This window comes from Tinamus guttatus, unplaced genomic scaffold, assembly GCF_059628265.1.
Source record: "Tinamus guttatus ecotype Peru unplaced genomic scaffold, ASM5962826v1 Tinamus_guttatus_pri_ptg000004l, whole genome shotgun sequence".
In the NCBI taxonomy this organism is placed as follows: Eukaryota; Metazoa; Chordata; class Aves; order Tinamiformes; family Tinamidae; genus Tinamus; species Tinamus guttatus.
This window is the reverse complement of record NW_028288538.1, coordinates 14,506,357-14,532,380: the sequence shown is the minus strand read 5'-3', so window position 1 is coordinate 14,532,380 and position 26,024 is coordinate 14,506,357. Positions and strand designations below refer to the sequence as shown.

Genomic DNA, 26,024 nt, shown 5'->3' with positions numbered 1-26,024 from the left:
TGGCTATTTTCTTTGTGCATAATTTATGAAGATACTCTGATTTGTTATGTGGATGAATTCCCATATTTCAGGAAAAAGAATATCCTTCAGCTCATTTAAGTGCCCCCCAAATTTTAAGTTTTTCATATTGTGGAGAACATTAGTATTCCCATTCCTAACCGGAAGGGTCCCTTCAGTATGGTCAAGCACGGACCAAGGAAATCTCTTTCTGAGAGACACAGACTAGGTACCTGAAGGTCATTGGAAACATTTCAGGTTTTTTGAGAGAAAAAGAAACAAGAAAAAAAAAATCAGCTCTCTTTGAACACTTTATCCTGAGGCTGACAACACTGGCATTACAGAACCTTTACTTTCTCCAAGAAATTTTTATATCCTTGAAAACTGGCCAATAATGCCCAGATTTAGCAATGGATTTCATGATAAAAAATTCCAAGCAGCTTTTACGGACAAAGACAACTCAGAGTTTTTTATAATAAAAAACATAAAATGTTAAGACCTTTAGAATTAATCTTGCACAAAGTCTATTTTCTAAAAGGAGATGATTCTGGTGAGGCCAAAAAGGCTGACAAAAGGAAAAAAAAACCTCTCAAATATAAATATTAAAATAGACAAGCTACGAGAATTTTCAGCATATATATTCTAGTGTAATATTTGAAAAGCCATTCATACTGACACTTCTGTTATCTGCTATTTTTAAGTACAAGGCTGAGAGCCTGCAACAGAAATTGTTGCTGTCCTTGTTTCCACATATGCAAGCTAGTCTGCCTCTCTGAACACAACAGTGGAGAAAAGGTCAAACAAATAAATCTATCAATAAGAGGAAAATAGATTGAGCCACATAATTTTAATTTCGACTACACAAATAAATCAGGGAACAATTGCTGGTGTGAAAGAGAAACACATTCAGACTCAGAAACAGTATAAATTCACTCATAAAGTGAATTATAAAATTACAAACTCTTTTGGGCATGAAAAATTATTTACTAAATATATGTATATATATAACACCTTACAAAATGTTAAGGCATTCTAAGCTATATGACAGTCAAAACCTAGATTTTTCAGAAAAAAAACCCACTCTGATTAGCATTTGCCTGAGGAATAACAGATAAATATCCATTGTTCAGGAAGGTTATATTTATATGAATCATATATTTTTTTCCTGAGTCACCCTATCAAACTACTTTAATACAACATTGGTCTTCACGTGGGGCACCCAGAGCCTCGTTCGGAGATTAAGACATGCAAGGAAGCACCTTCAGGACAGACTTCATGGCCTCCTCAGCTCCCTACGGCCGCCCTGGACCCTGGGGCTCACGCAGGGATGAGCTGGGAGCCGACCCCTGCTTGGAGCTCCGGCCTCCGAGGAGGAAAGTGCACGTGTGCACACGAGGAACGCTGCGAGGCTCAGACCCCACGCGGCCACAGGGAGGGATCTGCTGTTACGTAATGTAAGGACAAGCTACACGATGGCCTATATATCTTCTGACATTTTCTGAACAAATAAGGAGAGACATGACAACTGACAATCACATATGCAAAACGTGACCAAGTAATCAACTGGCTATTACTTTAAATAATACCAAGGAGTATTTCAATACAATTCCATCTGCCCCAATTCATAACACTATTCTGACAAGAAACAAGAAATAATCTAAAAATGCATCCACTTAAAAATATATTTCTAATTAAACTTAAAATCTAGATGCTATTATGATAGCTATTACAGAGTTATTACCTGTGGTAGCTTCAAACTGCTGTACTGAACCTATTTAGAAATTTAACCTTGGTGTTCCATTTCAAACAAGCAAATATGCTGTTTAATTTATTCCTCTTCTACTAACATTCATAGTACACCTTACTGAAAAAGACAAAATACATGTTTTTGAAACACTTCCAGCTATGTATATTAATGGTAGTCTCATTTTAACAATGAGAAGGAAAGTCAGTCACAATTCTAAACTTAGCAATTTGCATTAGTTGCTCATTTATGATTAACATTCATAGATTAATCTTAGGGTTGCTTAAGTTTCACTGAGCACGGTGTTTAAGAATTAATAATTTGTCTCAATATGTAGGAACATTCTTACATAAAACTTTGGGGTTCTTTTTTTCTCAAATACAAGGCAAGATAAGAGAAATGAATAATGCTGAAAGTATACTCCTCTTTCCTGAAGGAGTTATAATCCTGGATCAAAAAACTACAGTATTTTCTCTTTTAGTCAGTTTCATAATTCAAACTTGCTCCAATCAAAACCAGTTAAAAAAAAAAAGTATTTTCTCTGTATTTAAAATGATTAACTATATAATATGTATCTTTCTGCATTTTTCTGTGCATTTTACAAAAGAAGTACAAAAGAAAGACTTAACATACTTTTATTATAATAACAGTAATTATGTGCAGCATTGACCTTATTCAAGGAGCTAGTTCTAGGCAGTTTGTTTTATCCAAGATATTTTAAAACAATTATTTGTTTTATCAACCCACTTCTATATTCTACAGTTAATTGAAATGATTCACTTGCATGAAATTTGTCTTGTGCAACAGCAACACAGTGAAGGAAGTGTAAGCTACTACAGAGGATTTAATTCTCACAAACAGCTGCATAACAACTACACTTCTCTGAACAGTAACAAATTAAGGACATCTACAAGACTCCAGCTGTGCTAATGAATTCTTCCTTCCCCCGCTACAAAGAAGACTAAAACACCTGCAGGACTTTTTTTTTTTTTTTTTAAATCAGTGTTCTTATATCTTTATCCTAGGAAAAAAACAAGCTACATGTCAGTTAAATTTTAACTCATCATTTTACGTCTTTTAACAGTCACATATTCAAATTAAAAACCCAGCAGGAAAAACGAGACAAAGTATAAAAATAGAATACTTTTATTTAAAATCAAAACTACTGAATGGGAGCTATCGCTTCAAAAGCTGTTATGACAGTCATTTATAAAATGATAAAGGGAAGAGGAGTTTGGGTTAAATAAAAGGGAAACTGCATTAAATCCCCGTGTTTCAGGACAGCCTATATTGCCCTGCTCTGCAACACACTCTGCGAACTGGCTGGGCAGTACAGAACAGTATCCTGCCTTGACCATTGCGTCTGTTCACTGCGGGGTTTATCTACAACAACAATTACCCGATTTCTTGTTAATGCCCTTTCAAACAAAAGAGTGATCTTTTCAGTTTGCTGTATACGTGAAAAAAAATCTACCAAAGTGATTAGGGAAATGAAATAAGCATGTTACTGCAAACACCCATGAAAGTTAATGAGTAAAGTCTTGAAACAGCCTTAAAATGTCATTACAGATCATAAGCAAAGTGAAATTCACAGCGGCAGCAGCAGGAAAGCGACGCTGCGGCGCTGGTGCTCGGCACTCGGGTTCTGCGGGCAGCTCCCCGTGCACGCAGCACCCTGGCTCCCACGCATCCCCACGGAGCTCCCTGGTCGTTCCCGCCAGCACCGGCGAGCGCCCAGACACGGAGTTTCCACGCAGGCCCTGCAAACAGGCGCACGAGATGCCGTTTCCCTCCGTGTCCCGCAGGCTCCGTCCCGCCGCGCTCCCCAGGATCCTGCCTGCTGGCGCCCAGCAGCCGCTGAGCACTGGCACCCAGGGGCTCCAGCCAATGCCACCCACTGCTGCAACACGACTAGAAGAGACAAAACATCTGAGAATGGAAAGACTGGGAAAGAATGGAAAAGGGAAAAAAAAAGCCTTTCCATAACATTTGGCAAAACTGTTCTTTGGAATCCCAGCTCTGCATCAAGTGGAAGTGCACTGGAGAGCAATCTGCTTCATTATGACTTTAGGCTAGCTGAAAACTTGTTTATGAGAGCAGGCTAGCACCAGCTGCCTCCAGAAAATAGGCAGAACTCCTTTTTTTTTGTATTGTAAATAACAGCAACACTCTGATTTCCAAGGGCAGCTCCCTTTTCCACTAGGGCTGGTTTTAGTTGGAAGGTGTTATGTTCATACCCCTTTAAGCATACACCCCATATGCATACATTTCAAGATGACAATTCTGGTAATTTCTCAAGTTCCATCAAAAAGTTACAGTATTAAAAATGAAAATGAGGGTATCTTAGAGCCCCCCAGGCTCTATCACAAAGGGCAGCCCAGAAGTGCACCTGAGTCCCAGCGTGACCTTCAGAAGCCCTAGGACTGGTGCAGCACTTGGACAGCTTGAGAGCCATATGTAGCTAAAGAATCAAAGTTTAGTCACATCTTACCTATTGTTATAAATAGACTGTAAGGTCCTTGAGAGTCAACCCTTTGAGTGTCTGTACAATGCCTAGTGCAACAAAATCCCTGCCGCTGACTTGGGCTCTGAAGTGCTGCTGCAGTACAGCAAAGCTCGTACAAAGCCAGAGTTTGCTCCAATGGAACGAACGTTAAAAATCTGTATGTAATGAATGTCAGCATGGCAAGCTAATTCTGCAAAGCAGTAGGTATTTCACACCTTTCGCTGAGAGCTAATTACCCTATTCCTTTCCTCTAGTGTTCTGAAATGTGGAAATGCAACATTGCTACGTTGTAGATAACTAGCTACTCACATACACCACAAAATATGGATTTTTTGCTATATGTGCCACTGAAGCTGAATATCTCAAGGACTAGTATCTGCAGAAGCAGAGCATAGTAAAATCCCACAGAGAAGAACTGAAGGGCAATAAATCATATTTGCTTAGGTTATGGGAATCGGGCCTTAACTTGACAAAGTGGTGGCAATATTATGTGGAAAGGATACAGCAACATAGGAAAGAAGTTGAAGATGGATGCACCTTTTAACCGAGCTGCTGCCCCATTACTGTGTGGCTTATCAGCCATTTCACTGCTTTATCTTCTTGCTTACAATCTCAGCAAAACGACAACGAGACGCACGACTGTTACAAACTCCACTATCACCCGCTTAGGCAACAAGAGTTAACCACTTTCTAGTGATAACACCCAAACTATTTGTCAGCAATTCTGTAGCCTTCTGTAGCCCTGTGTAATCAGGGAGAGTCCCTGAGGTCTGCTGAGGACACCACAGGGTAAGGGGGCTTTTGGATGGCAACACCGCACAGGATGGCAACACCACATAGGATAGCAACACCGCACAGGATGGCAACACCGCACAGGATGGCAACACCGCACAGGATGGTAACACTGCACAACGCGCTCTCCACGAGGCACCCCGGCCTCTTCTCGAGTTTCACACATGCAGTAGTCTCTTCTCTGACTATTTCTTCCATTGTAAAGAAAAATCAAGCTTTTCATTAGCTTAATGCTACTCCCTAACCCCGTCCCTTGCCATAGCTCAGTTATAGCAAAGTACTAACTACAACATTTTCATTTATCAGATATTCATATGTACACACAGTACAGAAATCCAGAAACATAACTTTCCCACTGGGTACACAAGTCTTCAGACTTGCAGAAAAGGAGGCATATCTTATTTTTTAATTCTTCCTACTCTCAGGATTTGTTCTCAGTAAGAATTTAGCTTAGAAATGGTGAAGAGTGTTTTACAAAAGTGATCAGCTCTGGATGCATACAGACATTAGTTGTTTTAAATTGAAATTCTGTAATAATCACAATTATAAATGGATCCTAATTCAATTACACAATGAAGAAAACCTATGGTTCACTGGATGCTTCTCAGTGAAAACTATTTTGAATTCATCAGCACATAAATCATCACCATTTTTAAATGCGCAGCTTTTCCTCTTCATCGTTTATAAAATGGCTATGCTAATGCATAAAAGAACTGTAAGGAGAAAGGTTTATAAACTTCTTTCCCTCTTCATGCATAAGAACTTCTCGGTTCTGTTAAATCATTTATTTTCAATTTTATTTCATTTGCAAGTGCCCAAGCCTGTTTACAAGAGATACCTAACAAGACGAACACTTAGAACTGGGAGCACTCTGGAAGCACCTATACTAATTATCTTAACTATTTCTTTGGATATCTTGGATCACAAGTTAAAAACAATAAGATGACTATTATACAATACCAATGAATATTTCCGTGTGATTTTAAATTAGTTGTACAGAAGTGAGAAAATTCATTATTACAATTCATTTTGTGCTATCCAAATTTGTATCATCCATTAACATGACTTTAGAGCAACACTGATCTTCCTCTCCAGGTCTTTATAATCAAAGCTTAGCTATTAATGTATAGATTTTATACATAAAGATGTACATATTCTACACATATGTGTGCTACAAATACGGATATACCCTATTTTGAAGTGTTTCAAATCTCTCTGCAAAGTGTCTACAACATGCAAGGTACTCTTTTTACCTTTGGCTATAATCTCTTTCTCTTTAAAGACCCCAAGAGTAGGGAGAAATTTTAGATAAAACTCCCTAATAGGACCACACAGATGCAGACCCATACAGCACACACTGAAATTATTGTTTCAGTAATCCCATTCCCCAAAGGAACTGTTACCCTTCAGTAAAGGAACCACTATGCTGGTATCACTGCTGTGATGGAGCTGCACAGACACAGCAAAACCAGCTTTAAGCGGGCCTGGGTCAGTCATGAGAGCCCCGAGTTACTCAGCACACAGGCACGGCAGAAGCATCTGGACACTGAACAATACAAAAATCACCAGCCCTCGCTACTAATTTCATCATTTTCATCAATGGCAAGCCACAAGCTCTTTGCAGCAAACCATGATAGCTCTGCAAGACTTAACTAATGCCAAACAAGAATGTCCTGGGTGAGGAGAGGAGGAGGAACTCAAGGATATGGTACTGGCAGCATCCTTGGTAAGACGCACTGCAGCGCATGCAGAAACACACTCGCTCCGGTGCTTTCTCTGGGGAAATGATGCTTCCCAGCCACACGTGAGTATTTTAGCCTTGCCATTTCTATTAGCTGCATTTGTGGATTGCCAGACAATGCAATCTCTCTTCATATCCCCACAGATTTGTACAAACCTTACAGACAATTATATATTTCCTCCTTTCTCTTTCTTTCTCAAATTTGATAACAGGTTCATAACTTCGTATTAAGATACTCTTTAACATTATTTCAGTATTTTATAAAAAATTCTACAATATGATATAATAGGTAATATTATAATTGGCTTTGGCTAAATTCTCCCCAGTTGGCTCAGGGATGTAGCTCTTAACAGCTTTTCAATAAAAGCTTAAAAATTACTGTGACTTTTTGGGACCAACTCTATTCCTTCAAGAAAAGTATGAATAGCAGGAAACCTCCCTCTATGACCCATATTTTTTTTCAGATTATCACTTTGTTTCTTCCATTGTTTGGATGTAAATGCCTCTTGCCAAATTAAAATTTGTGTGTGCCTCTGTTCCACCATTTTTCCTCTTAATTCATCCAAAATTCTAAAGCATGTTTTGTTTAAATTCTTTACAACCATCATGACATGACATTTTCTGCCACTATAAAACAAATCTAAACTTCAATCAAAGAGAAGAAAACAAGGATATACTAATATCACTTAGTTATAGCGGGATATCATTCATGACACCATAAAGCAAAAAGCAAACATATATTTTAGGAACATTTACTTTCTTTTCTATAATTTTACTATAGCCATATACTACAAGTTTCGAGACTTTTGTAAAAAATAAAGTATTTTGCTTTCCAAACTCTAAATACAAAAATGTAATTCAAAAACATCTTTGATTTTTCACATTCCAGAATTTTACTATAACATACAGATGGATATTTGTGAACAGTTACTCCACTTCCAGGTAACTGTTTGCATCATATTATGCAGGACGCTATATTACAAACTGGCATGAAAATTTATAACTAATATTTGCCCAGGAAAAAAAAAATGTAACTATAAATCACTAATTATAGAGGCAGCATCAGTTGTTAACATTTAGCAGTATAGATTTGTGATTATAACATCATTAATTTCTAATACAATGACTTTTGTAATTCAGACAAATAGATAAACCTAATGAGAGAAGAACAAATTTTTTTTTCATCTTTCCACTTTATAGTAAAATTCTCAGAACTTCAAATGGGATAAATGTTAAGGATTTAATACTCACAGTGAATTCACAGAAATCAATGCTATCAAGACTTTTGCTTCTATGTATTCGCCCTTTTATTCTTCTTAAAGAGGGTTTTCCCTGACTTACACTACAGGTAGCACCATTGGGATTTTCGGAAGATGGAGTTACCCTGCCAAACAAGCAAACAAAAAAAACGCATATCAGACAAATATCCATTTTATCAAATGCTTATCTTTAAAGTAAGATATGTACAAAGGAATATATAAGTTATCATACTATACTAACAGTAAATCTCATTCCAAAATTACATTTTCCATCAGTAAGTTTGAAAATTGCACCCACAGGAGTATGTAGGAATCTATTTGCCACCAAGTCCACGATTGCCCGAAGGTTTAGTCAAAAGCAAATCGTCACTGCAAAATGAACAGCAGCCCTTTTTCATACAAATATAACCAGTATCAGAAAAATCATAGAGAAATATACCTAACATCTGAAAAAATACAAGGAAAGCTTATCAGTTGAGTGAAAGAAGTCAGTCAGTCCTGTAATACTTGTTGATGGCTGCCACCCAGATCTACAGGAGACCAGCAGTACTTGGCTATGGACCTTTTCCACTGTGCGAGTACTAATGGCACTCAGCTGTTCTAATGACAAATAACGATGAACAATGATGAAATTAATAGGATCTATTTAAGTTACATGGGCAATACCTTAAGAAACTATACCTTAAGAAAAGGTCTTCCCTGATAAAGGTAGTCTGTCTAACCATAATTGTAAGAGGAGCCCATAACTGAAATATTTTAAGTACACAATCCATATTTTGAGGAGTTTGTTGGAAGTGGGTAATGAGAAAGTAAGTAGGGTTAATAATTCAACAAGTAGACTGTGAGGTCAATATTTTAAATGCAAAATAATCTCTAGTCAGTCTGACACCATGTTAGAAAAAATGACTTTTCAGCAAATAGCCTCATCAAGAATCACCAAAAAACTAAAACACTTAGCGTAAAAATTTAAATTTATTTTGTCTGATTTCTCAACTGCCATTTTAAGTGCCAACAGAACAAAACAAACAAACAAACAAAACAATGTAACTAAAAAAAATCTATCTTTTTAGCCTTTCACAGGACTTTGAACAGCAGCACAGTGGACTTCTCAGGAATCATTAAGACTCTCCTTCAAAAAAAAAATATTTAAGAATGTACTTTGGTTTACTTTATAAAACTAATGGATTTAGTATGCATATAACTGCTTTTGCAAAGGAGAAAGAAAGGCAGAGATTTCTTATACATACGTGTCATCAAAAACAGATATTGCTTAGAGCAGACCATGCAAACACTGGAAATTTTCCATTAAAGTACAAAACATGAAAAACAGACGCTGAATACACTTGTACCACCCGTGAGACTCCTAGGTCTACACAGCATCATGGTTAGGATAAAACATCCAAAATCCCATTCGTGGTAGGCATGTTCGGTTTGAGGCTAGAGCAGTAGAAAAAAAAAGGTGCAGTAATAAAATTTGTAATGAAAATAGGTCTCAAAATGCCTTACTCATTTCTAATTGGAAAGACTTTGATTTTTGTTGACTGATGGCCACTTTAAGATTTTGTTCTTAGATGACTATGGCTTTTGCTTTATACATGCACACATACACACACACACACAAACAAATTGCTGTTAGTTTTCTTGAGATAATTAATTTGCTGTAGATTTTATTTTCCTTGGGTTAAATGACTTCCAGTTTCTAACTGCAAAGTTAAATAAAAAATTTCTATGTGAAAAAGCAGCTATAATATTTAGATATTTTAATTATTTAATACACTTCCTGCTCAAGCTGCACCAGATTTCTCTGTACAATGATATGTAGATTACCTTCTGAGAAAGATGCCTGACTTCCACAGTAATCTGTTTACAGAACAGAAACTACAGAAGTGCTACAGATTCCCTATTACCATGTCCTGCTTATCAGGACAAAGCGCTAAAGACCCTTGCTCAGTGACTTTTATAAAATATATATGTGTGTGTGTATATACATTTATAATATTATAAAAATATATAAATATATATTATTAATAAAAAATAAATATATAAAATATAAAATATAATATACAATATATAATATTGTATATATTATATTATATTAATATTTATTACCATTTCATTGTGTCATCACAAGATAAGGAAACAATATTCAATCAATGAAAACTCTAATAGAAATCGTCAGTAGGAAACTGGAAGCTTTGCATGGTACAGCATGCCAAAGGAAGGATATGAGCTAAAATATCCAAATCTAATCTTTTGTGGGTTTTTTTTTTTGACTCTATGTTTGAGGAAGAAATCTTGTGGCAAGCAGTGTATCAAATTAAATGTCATATTGCTGAGTCTTAATATATCCAGTGCCTCAGCTATTCCTTCAACCTTAGCAAAGATGAGCAATAACAGATCACAGCAGACTTGGATCTATTTCACTGCATCTTCTCCGAGTGCTGGATGCAGTACTGGCAATTCCAATAATTCTGTTGCAGAACTGGAACGGTTTCAAGTACTAGAAATTATCAAAAGGAACAGAACCCCCAAAATATAATTTTGAAGATGTAAGACTAGCAAGAGTACTAGTCCAAAGAATTCAAGTTTGATTCGAAAATACGTTTTCCAAATATGACTAAAAATAATGTTTTTCATTAATTTTTACTTTTGAATCTTCTTTTCTCAGATTTTCTACTGTAACCAGAGAAAAGAAAGATTTTTTTTTAGACAAACACAAACTCTCATGCAGCGATACGGTTCTGGCATCTGAACTTTAAGTTAAAAAAAAAAAAGCAACTACATTATTAATTAAAGTTGCCACATGTGATTATCTCCTTTCTTCATTTATTTTTGTCTTGTTTAACTAAGAGAAAAATCAAAAGTAACTAAGTTAATGGTTGCAGCATATGCATCAGGCATATAGAAGAACAGAATAAAGCAGAGATTTGTGAGAGTCCTTTTGATATGTCTGCAGCTCATCAGCTATTTGGAGGTCAATATTCTTGAATCAAAGTCTAAGAACGAGATTTCCAAAGTAGTCTAGAGTTTTAAAAATTATAAAATGGCATTAAGATCTTTGAAGGCAATAAGCAACTCTGGGTGCTTTGTTTGAAGCATGCTGTTTCTGTTCCTTGAAGAATATATATTTAATATAATGTAACACCTTGCTAATGTGGTTGATCCTGAATTAAGGCACCCCAAATTAACCAAGTTTTGGAAATATCAAACAAGTAAATTCAAAGCACTTTGTAAATCTCATCTGGTGCCTGAGGCCTCTGTTTTAACATCCACAGTTCTTACCCCCGTTTCATTGACCTTGATTGGTTCCTGATCGGATACCGCATTACATAACTGTGATTTTAAATTATTTTTCCAGTGGTTGAAACAAGCAAAGACCTTAACGAGCACTGACAAACATGGTAGCTTGACAAAATATATCGCCCAGCAGTTACCTCAAGATACTGCATCGTATCAAGGGATAACAACAGAATGCATAGCATAGCATCACTAGATGGAGCATATATAATGGGGCATAGCTTTTATTTAAGAAAATCTTTGCATCCTATTTGTACATCATTACTGTTTATTACAAACTTCATAATTCTATCTTCTTATAGTTGAAATGACTGATTTAGTGTCATGTTATTTTCTAGACAGATCGGTTAGATTGGACAGCTTTTTAAAAACTAAGTCATTTCTCTTTCTGTTTAATAGTGGCTTAAAGTCAGAATATTTAAAAAGTAAACCCTGAAATTATACAGTTTCTGGTTTTGTTTTCTCAGCACAATGTCAAAACTACAGTTAACACAGAAGATGACAAATTTGTGACAGCTATATAATCTCAACAAGTAGCAAATAGCTCATAGTAGTGACACAACTATCACAGTTTTCCTACAATGCAAGCTGCCTGACAAGTATATTAAAAAAATCTAGGTGTTGCAAAAGATTAATATAAATAGTTCTATGTGTACCAGTCTGAAACTTCTTAGAAACTGCAATCATTATTAGTTAAACAAGAAAAAGACTAATTTGAAACAATGACTAATGACACTGGTTAATGCCAAGCACTAGAAGTCAGCTATTATAAAAAACTCTCGTCTATCTCTGTCAACTTCTTCAGCTCTATCACTGCAACCCCGCCTGCTCAGAGAATAAAAATTGCATCAATTTATTTGCAATAAAAATAAACATTTACATGGACCAAGATGAGATTATTATTCCTGTTCAAACAAATATTAACAGGAATCAGTAATGAAAAACCGAAAATAACCATTCTGGTGAGCCGTATTTTTCCATACAGTCCTGCAGAGACACCCAAGAAGTTCAATCTTTGAATTTTTCCTCTCATATAATAAAACGCCATCTTCCATTATGATGGATATGATTCTACATCGAAGATAAGGTAGCTGTGACACTTTCCTCCTTATGGATGGTCCTAATGATACAACAGAAATTTCTTGTAATAAGCCTCAACTTTTGCCTCCAAGTCCCAGTCTAAAAATAAAGATTCTGAGTCAACAAAACTTTGAGAGTACTGCTTAATTCCAGACGTGCTGGTTACTCTTCACTGATTTCAAAGAAATTCACTCACATATTTGAAAATAAATGTGTCTAAGCACTATGGTATAAGCACATCCCATCATGAACATGCAGGTTTCTAAACCACTTTTTGAACAATAGCACCAAACAAACAAGGTGAATTGGACCCAGTCAGAAATTCAAATTATGTATTGTATTCCATCTGCGTTCTTCTCCATCAACTATAGATCACCACAAAAAACAAACATGTAAAAAAGATGCTGGAAATGTAAACATGTAATAGTCTCAGGCATTGTCATAACATTCCTCATGAGGAAAATACACTGACTGAGCTTATTTCCTAATGCTTCGAACAATAAGCTCGGTCTTGCACATTCAATCAACAAATAACTAGGATAATTCCAGAGAAGGAGCAAGCCAAAACAAAGGAAAGCAGGGATATTCTAAAGCCTTTCAAAGTAGATACAAACACTTTAAGAAATGGATTAGCGTTTGGGATTTTGAAGTTTGTTTTGTTATGGTTTGGCTGCTCCTTTTCATCTGGGCAGAGAAACCTAACTTGCAGTTTGGCAAGAATTTATGGTCTGTATGTATACTTCCTCTTAATTACCTGATTTATAATTTCCCATTACAACAACACTCAGCTTGCAGGGATTAGTGGTTCAGTAAATATTGATTTCAATCTACTACTTTAAAGTACTCCCAGGGCAGAAGTTAATTTTTCCTGAGAACCTTAACAAATGCATTAATCCATGCTGCCTTTAAAAAACAAAAACTAAAACAAATCTATCAACTGATGTTGAGAGTAAAATCCTGGGTTATCTCATCCGGGTGAAAGAGACTGCCATGCAACTGCCAAAGTGTGAACTGCCACATTTCAGTTCTTAATTCAGCTTCTGCTGGAGCCAAGGCTCAATGTCAAAAAAAGGTTTCACAATTTGCCAGTCTCTATAAAATATCCCATTTCAAAACAGGAAGGCCTGAAGAAAAGTATTAATTACACACCTCTGGCAACTGTTTTAAATATAATGAACCAGTAACACGCTATTATTGAGAAATAAAGGTAGTGCTTTTAAGAAACATAGTTGGACAAGCGTAGAAAAACTCCTGTGTGCAGAAGGCAGGTACAAGCTCTTGCAGAAAGGGAGCAGCTTCTCACACTGCCTCGGCCGCGAGCTGCAAAGAGGCTCGTGCTCTGAAGACAGTTCACTGACTTGTCAAACTCTGCCAACTAGTAGCATTATGATGGTGGGTTTGGGGATCCGGACACAATCCTCCCAGCAATACGATTAAAAACATCCTACTCATCTGATTTAGGTTTCTACATATTAGATTACAACACAGTCACAGAACAGGGTCTGAATCAGCAGTTTGGGGCTCCAGCAACGTCCCTGACCACCGAGTGCAGTACACCAGGTAAAACCTCACCATAAAATGAGCAAGCTCCATAGTCAACACAGCTAAGTTCCTAGCTCCAGCACTTCCAGCTGCAAGTCTGGGACAAAAATTCTTTCCCTTTTGTCCAAAACTCTGTGTGTTTTATTCCCAGTTAGTTTATACCAATCAGTGTCCATCTTAATTGTTCTGATCTGTAGCTGCGCTTTCGTGTATTGAAGAATGGGACTGGCATTTTGGAGGGGAAGTCGGAAGAAATTAGTGTGGCAGATGCTCTATAAAGAAATAAAGCATTGCTGCTACCTTTTTCATTTTCATCCAGTAGGATTCAGGTGGATTATCTCCACCAACAAAAAAAAAATTAAACCTTTTTATTAAATTATATGTTTTGCTTACACTTACACTATGTACTAACACATCGAGCATCTTACGAATCTGACTGGTCATAATTCCTTAAAAAAAAAAAAAAAGAAATTAAGGTATTGACATCTTCTGATTATAAGCTGACTTGATCTGTATATTTTCTCTACGTATTTTGGAGATTCCCAGTGATATGGTATTGGAACACATATTTGCTTTCCATGCAGGCAATACACACTATACTGCATTCATTTTAGTAATAAAAACATACTCATCTCCCTATTATTCATTTTTCTTAATGCGTGCATTAAGAACATTATACACACTGATTAAACACAAATAAAAGAGTGTCATGACAAATTGTCCTTAAGCATCTTTCTGAACGCATCAGAAAATATTGTTTCATCCACAGGCATAAATTCTACCCACAGACAATGCTATTCAAGTTCCCAAAGGAAATGTGACTACGTAATATCATGTCACTTATTAAGAAATATCCCAGAGAGGCACTCCCAAGTGCTTAAGTAATTCATATATATCTCTGCTATAAATATATATTTCCTTTACATTCTTAAGTCAATTAAATCTTTATACAGCATAGCATTTTAAGTAACATGAAGATAAGTTACAATTGTTAAGAAATTCAGTGCTTGTACCATGGACTACTTGGGATCCAGTATACTATTTTGATATCCATGAAAAAGCAGGGAATCTCACCCTGAAACTAGGTGATACATAATCACCTCAACTCCAACTGCAGTAGGAGCTATGTTAGGTCCTTCCAGACTTACTTTTTAAAGTATGCAAATATAGATGGATTCACTTTAATTTGTCAGCAAATAAGACATTTCCAAGAAAACAGAGCAAACATGATTTAGAACAAGAGTTAGCATTATATTCCATAATTAAAGTATTAAACAATACATCAGTATGCACACTGCTGCACACTGACAGGAATGTCATTTTAGGAGAACAAGATCGGTAGTAGCACTTTATGTAACTTACATAATCAAAATCAAATCACCGTATACACTATAAAATCCTTTGACTCAATCAAATGTAATAAAAGTTATCTGCATGACAGCATATTTTTGTCTAGGTCTGTATGTGATTTTGCGTGTTACAGATGATAGGAGTGGGGCATTGTCAAGTTGCTTTTATTTTCTGCAAGTAATATATCAAGATTTGGAGTGAATATCAGAAAGCTTTTTAGTTCCACGTTGCTTCTTCAACTGATGTGTTTCCTTGACATTGTCTCTGCTAGCTGATAAAATGGGTGAAAAAACAATTTACAATCTGTGTACTACGGCTTCCTGCACAAGCCCGAACTCTGCCTGCACAGAGGGCTCCAGACCCGCACTCGCTGCCGCGGGGATGCTCGCGCCGGGGAGCTGTCCCCGCCCCGGCAGCAGCACCTGTCCGGCCGCTGTGACACTCGCCCCGCCGCCGGGGCCTGGCAGCGCCGCAGGGCCCCGGCACCGCGCGGCCAGGCGCGTCCCGGCCGCGGCTCCCGAGGCGCCCGCGGGGCGGTCACGGCGCTCCCCGCGCTGCTCCCGGGCGCGCTGCCCCTCGCGCAGGGCGGGCTCGCCGGCACGCGGGTGCCGCGGGCAGGAGGCAGCGCGTGTCCCGCGCGGGGGTCCCTGCGGGCGGCAGCATCGCCCGCTTTCCCCCCCGTGCCGCCCTTTCCCCGCGCCTCCCCTGCCCTGCGGCGCCCGGCGCGGGGGGCACCGCGCGGCCCGGCCGCCCCCGCAGGCGCTCGGGGCCATGGCGGGCGCGGGCCGCGGCCGCGCGGCGAGGGAGAGCGGGGCGCCCGGACGCCCCTCGCGGGCGCGTGTGGCCGCGGCCGGGGGCATCGCCCCGGCCCCGCGCCGGGGCCCGCGGCCCGCGCCGCCGCCGCCGCCGCTCCTCGCAGGGCAGCCCCGCCGCCCGGCCCGCAGTGCCGCCGCCGGCCCTGTCGCGCCTACTCACCACAGCTTCCTCTTTAAGGGCATCAGACTGCCCCTGTTGGAGGCGGTCACCCCTATGGCCATCTGCAAGACAGTCAGGTATTTCTGATACTTCATTTTGCCGTCGCCCCCCCTGTCCCTGCCTCGTCCCCGCCGCCGCCACCGACAGAGTCTCTCCAGCCGCTGCATGCAATCATCAAATTTTTATTTCCAGGCATCTGCCGTCCCTGCGTCGCGCTTCTTCCCCTCCTCCTCCTCCTCCTGCCGCGCTCCCTCTGTCTCTGCCCCCCCGGCTCACGCTCCTCTCCTCCTCCTCTCCTCCTCCTCCTGCCGCACTCCCTCTATCGCTGCCCCCAGCTGACGCTCTCCTCCTCCTCCTCCGCCTCCCGCCGCGCTCCCTCCATCCCTGCCCGCCTGACGCTCCCTCCGCCTCCGCCTCCCGCCGCGCTCCCGCGCCCGGCCCCCCCGCCTCGCCCCGCCGCCCCCGCTCCGCTCCGCTCCGCTCCGCGCCTCACCTGCCGCCTCCCGCCCCGCGGCCTCCCCGCCGCCCCCAGCCCCGCGGGCCGGGCCGCTCCCTGCCGCCCCCCCGGCCCGCGGGGCCTGTGGCGCCGCCGCCGCGCCCGTTACCTGCGGCCGCCGCGCGGCCTCCCGCCCTCAGCGCGGCGCCATCCGCAGCCGGGCCCGCGCGGTGCCCCCGCCGCTAGGGCCGTTAGCGCCGCGCGGGGCCCGGGGCGGCCTGGGCGCCAGGTGAGGCGGGGGCGAGGCGCACACCGAGGTGGAGGTGGCGCTGGGGCGAGGCGGGGGCCGGGGGCGAGGCTGAGGCAGCCTGAGCGCAGCGTGTGCGCCCAGGAGGGAGATGGGTGAGAACAGGGACCAGCTGAGGAGAGGGTGAAGTAAGAGCAGGGGGAGGATAAAGTGAGGTGAAATGAGGCAATTTGGAAGGAAGATGTGGTGAGGATGAAGGTGATGGTAAGGTGAGAGTGAAGTGACGAGGATGTAGGTGAGGATGAGGCAATTTGAAGGCAAGTGTAAGATGAGGATGAAGGAGGGGAGAGGATGAGGCATAATGTAGGTGAGGATGAAGCAGTTTGAAGGCGATGTCAAGGTGAGGATGAAGGTGAGTTGAGGATGAGGATGGTGGTGCTGGAGGGCAGCTCTCACAGAGGCACCCGCCTCGGCGCATCCCCCAAGCGAGGCCCATGTGTGAGGAGGCCAGCGAGTCCAGTGCCAACAGAACACGAGCACCTTCCCTCCTCTGCCACATGAGAAAAACAGCTAAAGAGTGTTCAGAAATCAGATGGCGATTAAATCAAACTAAAAACACTACATGTTTTCTAGGTGGATGCCCACCTTCTGGCTATTGTGACCAAAAAAAGCCAAAAATATAATTGTGTAGTGACCGTGGGTACACACTGAATTATCATTGCAGTGTTGATGTGGTTTATGCCTTCCCGTGAAGTTCTGCCTAAAGAGCCACAGGAGATCATGGCTTTTGACAAGTGCATTCAGAATTCTCTCTAAAAGATAACACAATAAAATCAAAGAGCTCCACTGCAGAGCAAACATCTCTGAAGTGAAGGGTAGCATTTAGCTGACACTTTGATCAATAGCAGTGGGAAATACTTTGGCTAAAGATAGTGTGGTAAATTCGTACTCCAACAGAAAGTTCCAATGCTTGATATGCTTAATGTGCATACAAAACATCTACAATGACAGCCTGCTAAAACATTTTTTGTTGTCATTGTTTGTTTTTTTTCACAACTGTAGAAGTTGTTCTGATGCTTCTGGTAAGAAAGAGCAGTTGAGTCCTAAAAGTTTCAGTTCAAAAGTTTTGTTACTTCTTTCCAAGGTTATCAGAGACCAGAGAAAGTTTAAGCTCTTAGACCAGCTGGGGCGTCTTGGCTGCTCCGGTACTGTTTAAGTGTGTATGTATTATGCATAATGCAGATACGAACAAATCCTTACAGAAGTGACAGCTTCTTATGAAGATGCTATAATGTAGGTTGTATGAATGGCAATATTTACTCAGAGTGAATGAATTAAGCTGGCACAGTCATCTAGAAAAAAAAAAAAATCTGTGATAAGCATTGTCACTTTAAGATTCCAAGATCAGAAAACAGAAGATTCCTGAAATTGTGTCACAGATGATTTCAAAATTCAAATGCCAATTCAATATTCCAGGATGAGAATCACAGAAGTGTTAGGGTTGGAAAAGACCTTTAAGATCATTGAGTCCAAGTGTAAACCCCTCAACACCATCTCTGCTGGACCATGTCCCTGAGCGCCTCATCTACACGTTCGTTGAACACTGCCAGGGACAGGGACTCCACCACTGCCCTGGGCAGCCTGTTCCAATGCTTGACCACTCTTTCCATGTCAAAATCTTCCTAATGTCCAACCTGAACATCCCCTGGTGCAACTTGAGGCCATTTCCTCTTGTCCTCTCCGTAGTTATTCTGGAGAAGAGATCGACCCCTGCCTCACTGCAGCCCCCTTCCAGGTAGCTGTAGAGATCAGTAAGGTCTCCCCTGAGCCTCCTCTTCTCCAGACTAAATAACCCATTCACCCCCACTCTCTGGGCCCGGCCGTCCGGCCGGTTCTTCACCCAGTGAAGTGTACGTCTGTCTAAGCCAGGAGCTGCCAGCCTGCTCATTTGCAGCTCTCAAGATAACGTTTGCCGGTTCCTTGTGTTTTGAGGGATATTCAACTTGAAATCATTACGAAGTTTAAAGAAGAAGAATTCATTTTTGTGCTTAGATAAAGCTAGTAGTATATTGAATGGGAAGTCTGCATCTTCTATATATGGATGATCAGATGAATTTCTAAACCCTTACAGCTCTCATTTTACCTTAAAATCAAATTAAAAAGAACTGTAAAATCCATATGTTCCTCTCTCCTTCTGTGTATCCAAAAGTGATTAGCTGCATGAAAAAATATATATTGCCCATACAAGTAATGAGAATGGGCTGGATTCTATTCTTTTCATTATTAACAGAATATTTCCTGCCTTCTAACTGAAATATTCATTTACACTTGTGCAAATCTATGTCTAAACAACTTTTATACCTTGAAATGATAGGAAACTGGCTAAAATTGTAATATAGTTTGAATTTCAAATTTCAGGTTTTGATACCTGGCAGTTAGAAAAACATGTATAATTCATTTCATATTTGATACAGAAATTATTTAGAGAAAAATATGGTATTATAGTAAGACTTTCACAGAGTGTAGTGTTAGAAAGATAAACAGATAATTCAGTCTAAGGATACAAGGGAAGCAAAATTTATTTGAAAACTAGTATAACAGGGAGAAGCAGATACGCTTTTGGAGTTCCTTACCTCATGAAGGAACTCTGAGCCTGAAACATTGATTTTTGTACTTTTACAGCATCAAAGTTGAAACACATTTATTTTAAGCATCTGTATACAAATGAGTTAAGAAAAGCACAAACGAAAATTTGCACAAAACTATGTGTTGGAGACTGGCTGTATAGTCAAATCTTGACTTACCTTCTTTAGAAGCCTGTAATGTGATTCTTATTTAACTTGGAAATCTTAATTCTATTTAAATTTACAAAGTAATCAGTTATTTCAAATTTAACTCTAATTTTCATTGGTCATAGTGTGTTAATCTGAGACTAATATATTTTTTTTTGGCATGTTCCTTGATCATGCCAAATCATGCATGTATGATCATGCTTCTTGATGCATATTGTAGAGACAAAAACGGATATTAATGAAGAAACATTTTCCTTGTATTTCTGTTTCTGTCATACCTGTTCTCTTTTAGTGCTGTCTGTCTTTCAGCACACCCTGTTTTAAGCACAGGTATTTTGTATAGCTGAGAGTAAGAAGATCCTGTTTTTCTGCATTTCAGATGAACCAATGATTTCAGATGATTTTAACAAAAGTCAATCATCAGCTTAGAGATTAGAGTAAGTATCCAAACATCCCACTCCTGCCTCTGAGACTTGTGTGGCCCTGATAGCTGAGCTATGGCCAGAATTTCTATGGTAGATACCCCTGCAAAGGAGACACGGATCATATTTACTCTTCTCTGTACAAACTCATTCTGTCTGACAAGATACACTCTCCATCACTACAGGTTAGAAAGCTGAAAGCTGATTACATTTTTTTCATACATACATTTTAAAATATATTAATTCCCATTAGATTACTTCAGGTTAATATAGTTGATTCATAGGAGATTTTACCTGAGTACAAAAACAAGCAGAGCCATAATTATTCCTTAAATTAACTGTATGGTTCAGGTATATTAACTGTATGGTTTACCTTAGAACAGACTCTATCTATTGCTTACACCCTCCGATGGCCCTGTCTGTTTTGAAGCCTCTCTCTCATATGACCTTCCTATATACTGCTTGGCTCTGAAGAACAGACTGCACTGTCTAGACATTTATGAGTTACGAAAAGAGCTTCTTTGTTATGACTGGCACACCTAAATAAATGTCTTTGGTCTCAACTATACTCATGATAATATGTTTATTCTAGCTTAGTGATGTTTCTAGCAAACAGATGGAGAACCTCAGATGAAGTGGAGTCTAATGCCAGTATGGGTGACCTTATCTTGGTCCAGGCTTTGGTGTTTGTAGCTGGAGAGCAGTCAGCAGTAGGAGAGTGACTAGTTATGACTCAGAGCAACTGGGGGCTCCGAGTTATTCTTAGCAGAGCAGCTAAGAATAAGGCAGTATGACTGTGACCTAAAGCTGTGTCCCCCCAAGTTGCGCCTCTCATTTTTGCCTTCTCAATATTGCTAGAAAATATCTGAGATTATAGGTACTTATATGGAAAAATTCTTGTTTTTAGAAGAGTTGATTTCAGTAAGCCAATTGGTATAAAAGGAACTAGATTTTATCTTTTATAATTAGCACAGAACATATCCCCATAGTGCCAGCTGTCACTAGGAGCCACCCTTCCCAACCTGCCACCCAGGTCACTTAGTCTTGACTGGACCACATAAGGAGAGGAGTTTTAGACCTGACTCAAAAGACTATTTTGAGACATGGAAATGCACTTCTTAAAGTTGGGGCTACACTTAAACATTTCTAGATGATGGATTGGTTTTTTTTCTTCGGTAATATGAGTAAAAAGAAAACACAGCTCTAGCTGGTATAGCTGTGCGTGTAAACAAACACTCTGTTTTGCTGCTGAGTTTATTCTCTTCAGCAAACGTGTATAAGCTACAAAGCTAAAAAAATCTCTTATCAGAATAAATGTCATGTTTATTACTACTGTAATGCATATCAGCAACTTTTGAGGGTAGATTTGCCTTAGTGAAAGAATTTAAGCCTTTGAGTGCATCCATTTCCTAAGCTGTCAAAGTATTAGAACTAAAGCAAACATGAAATAAGATTGTTGCTGTTTGTATGACATATTAAATAGGATCTTATATTTGCATTTTAGAAGAGACTTAAATATAGTTTTACTTGGCATGGTAGAGAGACTTTTTGTAACATACAAATGTTACAAAATTATATATTCTATATATTCTTCTATATATTTATCAGTAATGTGCCACTGTGTAGACTAAAGAGTTAAGATTTTTCTTGCTCTTAGGATATACCTATTCCTCCAGCTGACTTTTGTGCAAAAATTTTTTTTTTTTTTTTTTTTTAAAAGAGAGATATACATATCACATATTCTCTGCTCTGGTATTTAACGTGACTTGAGAACTTCATATTACACAGTTCACTTGGTAAAGTGGCATTGTAACATTCCAGAGACTAATATGATACAACATTGACATTAAAACAGGACGTTAGATAACTGATCTCCTTCTAATCTAATTTAGTCTAAATCTTCCTGTTTACCAAGAGGGTTTCGTTTCTGCACTTTTTTTTTTTGTAATAGTCTATTCTGTTGATTTGTTAAGTTGCTCAATTATAATCATAATATTAATAAAGACTGTTAACCAAAACTGTTCACCACAGTAAATCCTTCAGGTAGGAAAGCTACTAAAACAGACTTTCTTGTCATTTCAATATCATATATAAGATACACACTTTTGCATTTTTCTTTTCAGAAAAGAAAAGGAAATTAAGATCATACCTGACAAACACAAAAGAGTTCCTCAGAATCAAAAAGTATGTCAGCTGAGGTGACTCCAGTGACTGTTATGTCCCTCTTCAAAAGTAAGAAAAATGTCTGTCGACATGTGTATTTCTTATCTATGTATTTACCATATGTGATTTTGCAACTTCTTCCCATCTACTAGGGCTTATTTTATACGCAGTATATTTATTATATATAATGCAGTTACTTTTTCTGATTTTCAGGTTTCTACTGCACTTAACTTCATGCTATGTGAAGATGTGTAAAGTTACATACAGTACTGCTGTAAAAACAAGCAAACAAACAAACAAACAAACACTATCTCACGTTACTGCACAACTGGTGATCTACAACAGGGGAAGTTTTCGTGTTTCTCTGAGGTGTCTTTGTAATAGGCTAGATTGACTAGGTGATAGAAACCTAAGAGTCTGGATGGGTATGGTAATAAACTCAGTCAGTCATTTAGAATTAGCTTGTATTTCTTGAAGCATTTATTCCAGTCATTCAAACTGACAAAATAAATAGAGGTTTCACACAAATGTAAATAACCTTGCTTTGGAAAGAAGCAATGTTCACTGTATTTTCTCAGAAAAAGAGTATCTTCACCCGACAGATTACTTTTACTTATTTATAACTGTCAAGAAGAAAGGATTTTTTAGGTTTATTTATTGAAATCTTTAAAAGAAACGTGCAAACAAGCATATTCATTTCACTACCATCATGGCTACTGTAGACACGGCTTCCTGTGCAATTCTAGCATGTCTGATGTGGAGCTTCTTTATAATACTAGTGCCAAATTTTAGGTCAAAAAAAAAAAGAAGGAAAAGAGCACTATTATGTCCAAGACAGGACAAAGGAGACCTTTACTGCTACAGCCTATCCAGTACTCTGCCTTTACCCATTCCATGCAAACTTGCAATTCTTACTTTAAAAAATACTGTACTGTAGAAATACTGTAATTTTACTTTAAAAAGAGAAAAACACCTTAAGTCAAAATTATCCAAATATCATATTATGCCTGACAAACATGACCCTCTCACAGGATAAAATAAGCTTAATGTAGAAAAAAAAATAAGCATATGCATGAATTCCATTAGTGCTCTCTGATACAGCTTATTCATGTAGAAAACTACTGGAGGGAAGAAATCACCAAGCATACAATTTCAGTGTGACATGCGACAGAAAAAGAAGCACAAGTAACATCACTTCCCGTAAAAGATCTTAAGAAATAGATTATCATCTGCAACATATCACAGCTTCAGTACACAAAGATCTAATTAATTAGTCTTGCTAAATGCATATTGTTAGAACTGTGAGAATACCTAACTCTGAGGCAAGGTGTGACCCGACTTTGCTATCATTCTGAGATGCAGGGTGACTAAGAGCTTTCATTTTAAGATGGTATGCCTGATGGGGAAGCCTCTGAGCACACGATATTTAAAAGAGAAGCTAAAATTGTGAAAAGGAAGGGGTAGTACTAGTTCCCTGAAGTGAGGGTGTATGTGGAATTCTGAAAAACCAAAGCATAGACAAGATGCTTTGGAAAAAAATTATATATTTATATATATTTTTGAATTATTGTGGTAGATGTTACAGAACATTTATGAAAAGATTGGGAATGAAGATGTACCCAATTGTCTAGAAATAATATTTCTCTATGTTTCCCTTATTCTTTTTTTTTACATAATGCCTTCTGCACATGGTAGCCATACACATCAAGATAAATAGAACAAAATGGAAGAATATCACTAAAATATAAGGTCCTTCTCCTGCCACAATTTATACACATGACTCATTTTACAACTAGGAATTCAGAGCCTTATTTAGTTTCGTTAACATTTTTGATTAAATCCTGATGGAAATATTTCCACATCCATGAGAATAAAGCCTGAAGGCTAGCTGGATGTTACATGAATATATTGAAATTGTGCAGAACCCTAGCTGAAGGCTGTTTCATATGTCTAGCTGTATATTTGCACACATGCAACGAATGTGAAAACCATTTTCACTTTTGGAAAGGAAGCAGCTCTTATTACAATGTGTGTGACTCTTACACTGTACTCTTTTAATCAGATTACCAGTACAATGAAAATTCATGTAATAGGATTTACTATAATTAGAGGCAAGTATACAGTTATCTACTATGAGAAGAACACAAAAATGTTATTGGTGCTCAGTAGAGGGATATTGTCCATTTTAATAATTTAGATTTTTTAAAATCATACCAAGCCTAATTTTCAGCAGAAAATCTGTTGAAAAATATTCAAACAATTATTTATATTATTTATAGATAAATATTACTCTTGTCTGGGACAGACAGAAGTGGTACCGAATAGAAACAAGTTACTCATTTCATTGTTCTGTCTGAATAAAAGGCAAAATGAAAACAAAGAGTAGAAATGGCAAAATAATGATAAACAAGACTTTTACATGTGGAAAATCATGGAAGCAGCTTTTTAATTTGTGCTTTTAAATCTATAAGTACCCCGTGGCAGTATTAATATATATCAAATATTCCTCCAATTCCAGTGTAGGAATGCATGAAGTTTTGGTGTAGATGGCACATTTAATTCCCAAGTGGTTATTCTGTTATTATATACCTATCAGCTGTAGCATCCTGATAAGACTTAAGATACGGGCAGTAAGCCTAGCAGTGGGAATTCAGAACTGGAAAGCTAACCAAAAATTAAAGCTACACCTTATAACAAAAAATGTGGTGCTGCAAGAACCTTATTTTGTGAATATCTGAGATTACACCTTGTAAGAGAATCAACTTGAAAGCGACAGGATGATGTATTGGTTCTTAAGATGTCTTTTTATTCTTTCATTGGTAATTAGCATATGCCCCAGCCTAGTGAGATGGTATTCTATCCTATTGGAGATGTTGAGTTAGATTGAAAATACAGTAGTGGGATACAGCTTGCACCTACCAAATTTCTAAAAAGCCAACAAATTTTCAAGATGTTCAAAGCTATTAATGCTGTTAAGAGTTTGCAAGATCTGGACTTCCAGTCATTGAAATTTTCATTTAAAAAAAAAAAAGTAGCATTAGTAATAGTCCAGTGAGATAAAGCCCTCTTATTAAGTATATAGGTATTTTTAAAAATATAAAAATGACATTATGGAAACTGTTGGGCCAAAGTTTAAAATTATTTCCATTTTTGAGAGCCTGCCCTCAGACAATATATGATGCCTCAGACTGGGGGTCCCAAATTATTGTTCAACTTTGAAAATATTGGTCAAAATTGAGATAAAATTGTTTTTAATAGAACGAAATAATAAAATTTTAAAAACTGTATTACATTCTTTCAAGAATATGAAGATTAAGTATATTAAGCAGTTTTTCTCTTTCCTTGAAAACCATCTGATACAAAATAGACAACAAATCTGTTTCTTACAAATATACATGGTTTTGAACAGCAAATTTATATTTTTTACTCTGTTGATTACCTAAGAGACTTTAAAGCCTCTAATTTTTGTGAACGAGAGCTTCCACTATGCTATTCAAAAATGATAAAAAATCATGTTAAAATCTACAATCTTGGTACAATGCAGATTTTTATAACAAATAAGCGATTTGCTGTCCTCTGCTTCAGAGAAGGCACAATCAATTCTAGCTATACACTGCAGTTATTGCAACTTCTGGCATAAATGATCTGGCTCCAAATTTGCTGCGAGTAGACCATTTTTTT

At 38.5% G+C, this 26,024-nt stretch overlaps 1 protein-coding gene across 8 annotated transcripts in view; it reads right to left on the bottom strand.

Annotated features, from left to right (window-relative positions):
* TJP1 (tight junction protein 1) overlaps positions 1-26,024 on the bottom strand; it is a 183,871-nt gene that overhangs the window by 135,799 nt on the left and 22,048 nt on the right. For 4 of the 8 annotated variants that reach the window (XM_088519901.1, XM_088519908.1, XM_088519938.1 and 1 more), the window contains exons 1-2: positions 16,284-16,496; positions 8,032-8,164 (exon numbers count right to left, since the gene is read on the bottom strand). In XM_088519901.1, the coding sequence (XP_088376027.1) occupies positions 8,032-8,164; positions 16,284-16,450 (300 nt within the window). In that variant the 5' untranslated portion in view covers positions 16,451-16,496. Of the gene's footprint in view, positions 1-8,031; positions 8,165-16,283; positions 16,497-26,024 lie in introns of those variants that run through there. The other 4 variants (XM_088519887.1, XM_088519897.1, XM_088519913.1 and 1 more) reach the window with 3 other exon arrangements.